At 46.3% G+C, this 10,502-nt stretch overlaps 1 protein-coding gene across 1 annotated transcript; it reads left to right on the forward strand.

The window, feature by feature from the left end:
* Positions 1–3,926: 3,926 nt before the first annotated feature.
* On the forward strand, positions 3,927–7,016 carry TOMM5 (translocase of outer mitochondrial membrane 5). Its single transcript, XM_054986130.1, has 2 exons — positions 3,927–4,144; positions 6,584–7,016. Exons 1-2 carry the CDS (start codon positions 4,024–4,026, stop codon positions 6,616–6,618), a joined length of 156 nt encoding a protein of 51 aa, XP_054842105.1. The 5' UTR covers positions 3,927–4,023; the 3' UTR covers positions 6,619–7,016.
* Positions 7,017–10,502: the final 3,486 nt, after the last annotated feature.

The following is a 10,502-nucleotide window of genomic DNA, read 5'->3' on the forward strand; positions in this document are numbered from 1 at the left end:
GTAGCCGTGTATGTTCCTCATAACAAAAATAAAACAGGAGTCTTGTGACACTGTAAAAGACAAGCATAAGCTTTCATAAATTACGGCCATTTCTTCAGATACATGAGAATCTTCACTATGCAGCCATTTCTAAATAGGAGGTTTGGTGGGTGCGGGGCAGGGTCAAGCAGCCATGAAATGAAGGGACAACAGAGTGAAATGTAATTATGTAAAATTCCATTCTGTTTAAGAAATCTTTTGCTAGTTGTGCTAAGCTGGTTAACAACTGTGATGGGAGGAGAATCTGAGGTTTTGCTAAGAGAGCAAGTACCTGTGTAAGAAATCAGAAGCCTTTTTTCCAGTCTGAGGAGGAGAGGAGTATAAAAATATGTGATGAAATGCTGATATTATATTTTAATTTTATATAATATTTTTTAGTAATGTGGGAGCTAATAATTTTTACCTTTGATCTCTTGAGAATAAGACTGCTGTGATGTTTTATACTGGTCTAGGACCGTTTTAATAAAGACTGAGTGTGTGAAACGTCTTAATGAATCCTCGTTCAGCAGTCTCCCTTTGAATGGGTTTTGTTGAAGAACAGTGAACTTCAGTGGGAAACAGAGGAGACTGAAAGGTTCTCCTGCTGGGGTCTTCTGGCTGATGTTGCAAAGCTTTCATGAACTGCTGTCAGCCTCTCTCCCCTCCACCCCCAGGAAATAGGAACATGATTTTTCACAGCCTCAGTAATCATCTAATCACCTGCTAGGTACGGGCTAAGGACAGGAGACAATAATATTGGACAGTTTATGTGCCCTCCTGATGCAAGAGAGATTTGCAAACCAATTTGATTTTTTTAAAACAAAACTACAACACCCCCCCTCAAATGACTGAATGTCTCTTCTCTTTGCTTCTGGGGGGGGCAGCTGAACCACCAGGGTTCGCCATAAGTTGGCTATGACTTGAAGGCATAACAGCAGCCTGTACACGGGCTTTCTCTGTGGTGGCCCCTACCCTGTGGAACGGCCTGCCTGAGGAGGTCAGGAGAGCCCCCACCTTCCTGGCTTTCCACAAACGATACAAACCCAAATTATTTAAAAAGGCTTTTGTACTGTAGAGAGGGGCTCTCAGATGCTTCTCCAATGAGTTAAGGACCATAGACTACACCACTATGTTGCCTTGCATACTACCTGTTGTCTTAAATTTGTGCTCCTGTGAGCTACCTGTGCTTTATGTTGTGTGATGTCAGCCCTGGAATTGCTTATGTTCTGTTTCAACATTTCTTCAACTCTGTATTAGATTTTTCTCTTTGTAAACTTGCATATATTCACGCTATGGCCTTGTTTATTGAAATGTCCTTGATACTGACTGTGCTAATCTCCAGAGGAGTTAGCCGTGTTAGCCTGTAGTTGCAAAATAGTAAAGACTCCATTAGCTCCTTTTTTTATTTATGTCATTTATAGTCCGCCTTTCTCACTGAGACTCAAGGAGGATTACATAGCTTAGTATAATCAGTTATCAAGTATATTTCCATAAACAATACCATAGGGTAAATAGATACAAGTTTAAAAAGACATAGCGTTAGCTATGGTTCCTTCGAGAACCACCACACAGATGCATCTGACGAAGAGAGCTGTGGTTCTCGAAAGCTTATGCTACGAATAAGTTGGTTCAAAATCAAAAAGAGTCCAGTAGCACCTTTAAGACTAACCAATTTTATTTTAGCATAAGCTTTCGAGAATCAAGTTCTCTTCGTCAGATGCCTGATACAGAGACTGGACAAACACAGAAGAGCAGGAGAGAGAAGAGAGGCGGCAATTAGGGGGGGAGGGGGAGGGAGCAATCAAAACATTCCTTTGCTAGTATATGTAAACATCTCCTTTTGGTGTGTGTATCAGTTGGCTTCAAAGGAGTTTGCCCTGTTAGTTTGTAGAAGCCAAACTCACTCACAATTACTTCGAATTTGGTGACAACTTATATCTACAGATTAATGGCACAGCCATGGGCACACGCATGGCACCACAATATGCTAACATATTCATGGCGGACTTGGAACAACGCTTCCTCAGCTCCCATCCACTAGAACCACTACTATACTTAAGATTCCTGGATGACATCTTCATCATTTGGACCCATGGGAAGGAAGCTCTTGAGAGATTTCATCAAGACTTCAATAACTTTCACCCTACTATCAACCTAAGCCTGGACCACTCTACACAACAGGTACACTTCCTGGACACCACTGTACAACTACATAATGGACGAATAAATACCACTTTATACCGGAAACCAACAGACCGATACTCATATCTACATGCCTCCAGCTACCACCCTAAACATACCACTCGGTCTATTGTCTACAGCCAAGCCTTACGTTACAACCGTATCTGCTCCAATGCTCTCGACCGAGACTCACACTTAAGAGATTTACAACAAGCATTTTTGGGACTACAGTACCCACCAAATGAAGTGAAGAAACAAATCAACAGGGCCAGACTAGTACCCAGAAACAGCTTACTCCAGGACAAACCTAAAGGAACTAACAACAGAACACCACTGGTTGTCACCTATAGCTCCCAGCTCAAACCCATCCAACGTATCATCAGTGAGCTACAACCCATCCTGGAAAATGATACCTCTCTCTCAGAAGCCCTGGGTGGAAGACCTTTCCTTGCCTACAGACAGCCCCCCAACCTTAAACGACTTCTCACTCACAACCATGAATCAGCCAGCAGAGTCACCAGCACAGGTACCAGGCCCTGCAACAGACCCAGATGCCAGCTCTGCCCCTATATCTACCCAGGGAATACAATTACAGGACCCAATGGCATCAACTACACTGTCTCTGGCTCTTACAGCTGCTCATCCTCCAATCTGATATATGCCCTCATGTGCCAACAATGTCCTTCTGCTCTGTACATTGGACAAACCAGCCAACCTCTACGCAAAAGAATAAATGGACACAAATCTGACATTAGAAATGGAAACGTCCAGAAACCAGTGGGAGAACACTTCAACCTACCAGGACATTCCATCAAAGACTTAAAGGTCACTGTAGTTCAACAGAAACCTTTCAAAAACAAAATCCAACGGGAGGCTGCTGAACTGGAATTCATATGCAAATTTGACTCTGTCAAGCTGGGACTGAATAGGGACTATGAACGGTTATCACATTACCACAGGTAACAGATTTCCTTTACAGAGGTGGGGTCTGGGGGAGCTCAGTGGTACCTGGCGTGGGCTTTCGGGAACCACAGATCTCTTTGTCAGATGCATCTGGCAGGGAGAGCTGTGGTTATCGAAGGCCCATACTGCATTGGAATTGGATGGTCTAGCTGTTTGGCTTCTACAAACTAACAGGGCAAACTCCTTTGAAGCCAACTGATACACACACCAAAAGGAGATGTTTACATATACTAGCAAAGGAATGTTTTGATTGCTCCCTCCCCCTCCCCCCCTAATTGCCTCTTCCCTCTGCTCTTCTGTGTTTGTCCAGTCTCTGTATCAGGCATCTGACGAAGAGAACTTGATTCTCGAAAGCTTATGCTAAAATAAAATTGGTTAGTCTTAAAGGTGCTACTGGACTCTTTTTGATTTTGCTACCACAGACTAACACGGCTAACTTCTCTGAATAAGTTGGTTAGTCTTAAACGTGCTACCAGTCTCACTCTATGTAATCCACCTTGAGTCTCAGTGAAAAAGGCAGACTATAAATAAATTTCCCTGCAACCGTGCCTAGAGTCGCGCTGCAGACCCAGGAGACGCATACCCCAAACCTCCGGGAGAAATCGGGCGCCTTCTTCGAACAAGACGGCGCTGCTTCGGCTCCTCTTTTGCTGGAGGAGTCAGAGAGGAAAGCCGCTTCGCTTTTTGACCGGAAGCGTCGATAACGGCTCTTGTAAGTCTATAACTCTACGGGCGGCGGCGGGAAGGAGCAGTTTGTCCACAGCGGGGACCCGTAGAGGCGGGGCGTCCAGAGGAAAGGGCTGCCGCGCCGCAACCTCGCGCTTCCTGCGGGGTCGTTCGGGACGGAGAAGGGCCGCCGCCATGTTCCGCCTCGAAGGGCTGGGGCCCAAGGTGGACCCGGAGGAGCTGAAGCGGAAGATGCGCGAGGACGTCCTCTCCTCGGTCCGCACCTTCCTTATTTACGTGGCGGTGCTTCGTCTCGGTGAGTGTCCCGCGTGCCTTGCGCGAGGATAGGTCGTGTGCGCACGCGTAAGGTTGGACCCCGCTGAAGGCTGCGGGGAGTTCGCGGACCGTTTAGCTGCCGGGCTCTGGGCAGGGCCTGGGCCGCCTGCAGCCTCGCCGGCTTTGCGGGAAGCGGCCCAGGTGTTAAACCTGTCCTTGCGCCCACAGAAAAGCCCCCCCCCCGAACATCAGGATTCGAACCCAAGACCGGAAAGAATTCCACGGCGCAAGCCTTCGAGGGGCAAAGCTCCCTTCAGCAGATCAGGCGAAGGCTAGAGCAGCACCGATGAAGGGCACTTTGGCTCTGGGGAGCTTTTAGTGACGCACGTGGCAAAATAAGTCGGCACACCGGGGGCGGGGGGGGGGGATGGGCACCTGATGCACTTGAGACACGATTCATACACGCCTTGGCCACAAGATTCGGTGCTATTGAAGGAAACGACGGGGTAGGAGGCAGGGGTGGTGGGTGGCTACCACTAGGTGGGAGTCAAGATGGCAGAGGCAGGGTTCGGTGCCCAAAACTCCCTGTAAAATTAAAAGCATTGCAGGCTGGGGGGGGGGGCGGCCTTCACTTGAATAGCCCCGGTGAGCCTGTCAGAAGCTAAGCAGGATTGGTCTTGGTCAGTAATTGTATGGGAGACCTCCAAGGAAGAGGCAGGGTCGCAGAGGCAGGCAATGGCAAGCCGCCTCTGTTAGTCTCTTGCCATGAAAACCCCACCAGGGGCCGTCATAAGTTGGTTCTGACTTGAAGGCACTTTCTCCCACTGCCAGGGGGAAGGGGGAAGCTTCTTGCTACCCTTGGTTGCTGTTGGTATGGCGTATTTGTATATGAAAACAGGAATCCACCACCTGGAGTAGGGCCTTCCATTCTACTTCAGACATGATTTCTCAGGGCATGATGCAGGTTTATAAGATCTGGAATAGACGGATGGCAGTAGAGGGACTCAAGGCACCTCAACTGGTTTATGTTTGTCATGTTTTAACCCTGTCATTCACAACTTTGCAGAGTTTACTAGGTATCCAGATGCGACGTTTGGAGAGCCTGATTGCAAGACAGAATCTGGAATGTATTTCATAGGAGAGGGTCTTTTTAGTGCTTGTTCAAATTTCAAGATTTCCCCCCTGGAAAAATCAAAAGTCCTTGGGGAAAAAAACCCAAGAAAACACAAATTTTCTCTCTGGGCCTTGTTTATTTGCTTACTTTCTTGGTCTTTTCCAAAAGTTACCCCCCTCCCCTGGTTTTCTTTCAATAGCACCAAGGGAGCAATTCTAAGTAGGTCTACTCATAAATAAACCCCATGTTATTCAGTGGTGGTTATGCTCAGAAAAGTGTCACTAGGATTGCAGTGTATGTCTTACGGTAATCCACAATTTGCTCACTGTTACAAGGTACCCTCCCTTCTTCCAAATGCTAATGCTGGGAAGGAGAGTGGCGGGCGTGGGGAGTAGTAGCACCCTAGGGGGGTTTTTGGGTGTAGTTTGGAGTCGTATTAAATGCCTCCAACGTCATTTCCTGCTCCTCAGCAGAGGGCTCTCCCCCTAACCCTTGCATTGTGCTTCAGTAGTGCTTCTGAAGCACAGCAGAACATTGTATCTCTTGCCCTCTTTCTTAGCTTGTTAGTGGGAAAAGGGATCATCCCTAGCTTGGGACTGCAGCAATGTTTGGGGTGCTATAGAAGCTTGGTATGATGTCTAGGGGTGTGCAATTCGGGTTTCGGATTCAGGTAAAGTACCCGGATTGGACCCGATTCACAATGATTCGGAAACCCCGAATCAAAGCTTCCTGAAGTGATTCACTTTGCGAAGCTTCGGGTCAAGGGGTTTAAGTGCCTCTTTCCGTGCCACTGCGGAGGACAGAAAGGGGCATTTAAACCCGCGGATCAGCTGTTTGGCAGGGAGATCCCTGCCAAGCCACTGATCTGGCCGGCGGGGGTTTAATTTCCTTTTTCCATGCCACTAGAAACAGAAACCGGAAACGGTAGAAACTGGACATTTTTCTAGTGCAAAATTTAAAAAGACGCCACTTGGGTTCTACTCCCTCACAGTGTGGAATTAAAAGAAATGAAGCAGTACCGGGCCAGGAAAATGTGGATTCGATCCTCATGGGTTGAATACGCAGAAAGCCTAATGTAAAGTTCACCGTGCGGAAGCGGCTTTCATTTATACCCCACCTCTCTCTCCAATGGGGCCCAAAGCAGTTTTATGAGGACATAGCAAGTGTTGTATTGAAGTTCTCCATGCTGTGCAAGTAGTTTCAAGTTTCAAGAGCTTTCAATTGGTGCAGAATGCAACCAACTACACTCTGCCCCAGGGCACGCTTCACTTAGGGAATTCTGCGCCACATGCTGCTGCTTCTCACTGATGTCGTCTGCTAGCTTAGATGGCTTTTTAAAAAAAGGATGTGCCTCTTTTCTTTCAGCTCCGTACTTATTAAAGAAGCTGGACAGCATATGAGAAGTGTTCCATGGATGGCCTGTGTTGAAGAACAAGCTGGACTGTAGGTGTTTTCCTTATTCAAAGGGAGCAAGTTTCATCAAACGGATCCAAACATTTCATACAGCAACAGGGAAACTGGAGAATACTGGAAAAGAATGATAACTCTTCCCACTTTGGAGCAGGCCTCTGTTCTGTCCGTGTGTCAGAATGAAGCTTCTTTATGCAGATATTAAAATGTGTCTGGTTTAAAAATCTTATCAACCCTGGGAAAATACTAAACAAAGTGCTTTCCAATAGAGTGACCTGTGAATTGTCACAGTGATGTTGTTGTCACTTGACTGTTCTAATTGTGTGTCTTGAAGACTCGTGTGAGGTTTGAATGGTTGAAATAAAACGGACCACCTGTTCTGAAATCATTGGCTTGAAATACCGGCCTCGTCACCTCTTGTTCACCTGGGACAGTGGTAGTGGGAGGGGGCCATGTAGAATGGGGTGGGGGAGAGGATCTCTTGGGAATTTTCTCTATCGGCTTTCCTCTGAGATTTAGGGTTTGGTTGTGAGAAAGAGCTCACCTAGCCTGGAAGCTGACTTGAGATCGTTCCAGAAGGGAATGTTTCATATCTCCCTTGTTATGCTTTATGGGATGGATGTCTGTCTTATGCTTTCCTCATCATTTCCTCCTTTTCCCTTAACCAGGCCTTTTTTTCTGGGAAAAGAGATGGTAGAACTCAGTGGGTTGCCCTTGGAGAAAATGGTCACATGGCTGGTGGCCCCGCCCCCTGATCTCCAGACAGAGGGGAGTTGAGATTGCCCTCCGCGCCGCCGAGTGGCGCGGAGGGCAATCTCAACTCCCCTCTGTCTGGAGATCAGGGGGCGGGGCCACCAGCCATGTGACCATTTTCAAGAGGTTCTGGAACTCCGTTCCACCACGTTCCTGCTGAAAAAAAGCTCTGCCCTTAACTACTATTTTGGCATAGGCGCTATTTACCATAGTGATCTCTATATGGAACCTCTACATTCAAAAGCAGCATATCTCTGAGTGCTGGAGGAAGTACAGGAGAATGCCATCACCTTGATGCCTGCCTTGTGAACTTGCAGAGCATCTGGCTTGCCTCTGGATTCAGACATCGGTCTGACTCAGCAAAGTATTTCTGATGCTATTAAAATTCTGGCAATCTTATTAGTAGGCATTACGGTGTCTCAATCACTTATATTCCATTCCCCGTTCTTATTACTTTGTCATGCAAGATTCATTACTATAGTGACAGTAAAACAGACAGAAACCCATTATGCAGCAGTTAAAACACAATTGCTTTTTTAATTGATAAGCAATTGTGTATTTTATTGCATAAAATCACCACTAGGGGGCAGCTGCAGCTAACTAACAACTTGTCTCTTTCCAAAGAAATACAGATTTCTTAAGAACACTGCAGGTTGCTAGAAAATTGCGCTATCTGCATAGCAACTGCTGTGACAGGTGGAATGGGTAATGCAGACAATGAAAAAGGCCAGATGGAAAAGGGATGTTACTGCAATGCCCAAGTGGCTGGGTTTACCAGAAGGAGTGTTAACAGGAATTGTTCCTGGCCTTTCTGGCTCCTCTCCTGTCCTTTGAACAGCAACCGGGCACAACAGAAATTAAGCTGGTGATGCTTTTCTTAGCAGAGATAGAAAGGACTGGGAAAAAAATTCTGGATTAATCTCTACATGTTGGGCTGTAGCATGCCGTTGGAGATCAGCTATATCCAGAATGGGAATTATCTTGTGGGGTTCTACGGCGTAATCTTATCGCCCATATTATTCATCCTCTATGTAAAACCTTCAGGAGAACTCATGAGCAGCTATGGAGTGGGAAGTCATCAATATGCAGATGACAACCGACTCTTATCTCGCTATCCAGGTCTCCACAGGATGCAACAGAAATCTTAGATCGCTGTCTGACAGCCGTGGTGAAATGGCTGAAAAATAACAAATTGAAATTGAACCCGGACAAGACTGAAGTGATGCTTGTTGGGAAGGCAGAGATCTTGAAGGACATTGTACTCCCCACCTTCGATGGAGTTCATTTGACCCTTGCAGACTCGGTTAAGAGCCTAGGGGATATACTGGATCCAGAAAAACAAGGCAGCCACAAAAAATGCTTACTACAATCTCACTCTAGCCTGGAAGATGGCTTCTTACCTCGACACGGCCAACCTGGCCACCTGGATCCATGCTATGGTAACATCAAAACGTGACTATTGCAATGCACTATACATTGGTGTCTCATCTAAGTTAACTAGGAGGCTCCAATTGGTGCAAAATGCTGTGGCTCGATTGTTAGCAGGAGCCTGAACATCACTCCCATCCTACAGTAACTCCATTTGCTACCTATCGGTTACCGTGCTCAATTCAAGGTATTGGTTATTACATACAAAGCTCTTCAAATCCTCGGTCTGGCATACCGACGGGACTGCCTCCCTCCCTATGTCCACGGCAACTTTGCTCATCTGAACAGGGTCTCTTGCAGGTGCAAGCCTGCACATGGGCGAAATCAACAGCGGCTCATACACAGGCTTTCTCTGTGGTGACCCCTATCCTGTGGAACGGCCTGCCTGAGGAGGTCAGGAGAGCCCCCACTCTCCCGGCTTTTTGCAAATGATGCAAAACCAGATTATTCAAACAGGCTTTTTACTCAGATAGGAGGGCAGTACTGTAGGGAGGGGATGCTTTGCTAATGAGTTAGGGACCATAGACGTCACCACTGTGTTACCTTCCATATTATTTGTTGCTTAAAATTCGTACTCCTATGTACTACCTGTGCTTCATGTGGTCTAATGTCAGTCCTAGATTTGATTATGTTCTGTTTCAGCCATTCTTCAACTTCGTATTGGATCCTTGCTAATGCTGTCTTCGTAAACTGTATTTACCCTATGGCATTGTCTATGGAAATGTCCTTGACAGTATATGGAAATGTCATTGATACTGATTGTACTAATCTCACACTATGTAATTCACTTTGAGTCTCAGTGAGAAAGGAAAACTATAAATGACATAAATAAATAAATAGGGGGAAAAAGTGTTTTTGTTTCAAGTGCTATTACAAGCTAGATGTAGCACAGAGTCTCCTAAGCCCCATGTCCAATCAGAAATTAAAATGACCATAGATTCTCAAGTGCTTTGAGCTGGTGTGGTGGTTAAAGCCCTGGAGAAGGATCTAGGAGACCACGTTCAAATTCCCACTTCCCTTTGAAGCTTGCTGGGTGACCTGGAAAATGTGCTGTTTGCCTTCATTTTTTTACTTTTTGTAAGGTCTGGCCTGGTGAAGTTCTGATGAGCAAAAAAGCTTTCACGAGGGAGGCATGTCATTTGGGTTAGCCTCAGGGCTTTTTTTCAGCTGGAATGTGGTGGAACGGAGTTCCGGAACCTCTTGAAAATGATCACATGGCTGGTGGCCCCGCCCCCTGATCTCCAGACAGAGGGGAGTTGAGATGGAGCGGCGCGGAGGGTAATCTAAACTCCCCTCTGTCTGGAGATCAGGGGGCGGGGCCACCAGCCATGTGACCATTTTCTCCGAGGGCAACCCACTGAGTTCCATCACCTCTTTTCCCAGAAAAAAGCCCTGGTTAGCCTTAATAGAAGATACTACACGAGATGACCACAGGCCACTCATTCACTCTCAGACTAGCCGAATTCACAGCGTTGTCGTGAGGTTAAATGGAAGAAATGTAAGCTGAGATGAGAATGGCAAGATGAAAATGTGCTAATTTAACAGTTCACTTAAAAATAGAGGGAGGGCTTATTCCCATTGACATCTATGTCTAGTATGCTGCTACGAAGCAAGGATATTTTTCAGTATTGTGTTTCTAGGTGTAGACTGTTGCACAGTGCAAGACCTATACCAATAAAAAGAAAAATATTAA

This window comes from Eublepharis macularius, chromosome 8 (assembly GCF_028583425.1).
Source record: "Eublepharis macularius isolate TG4126 chromosome 8, MPM_Emac_v1.0, whole genome shotgun sequence".
NCBI classification, from domain to species: Eukaryota; Metazoa; Chordata; class Lepidosauria; order Squamata; family Eublepharidae; genus Eublepharis; species Eublepharis macularius.

Coding starts and splice junctions, on each gene's coding strand:
- TOMM5 (XM_054986130.1), top strand. CDS start 4,024: ATGTTCCGCCTCGAAGGGCTGGGGCCCAAGGTGGACCCGGAGGAGCTG. Junction 4,145..6,583: donor CGTGGCGGTGCTTCGTCTCG/GTGAGTGTCCCG, acceptor CTTTTCTTTCAG/CTCCGTACTTATTAAAGAAG.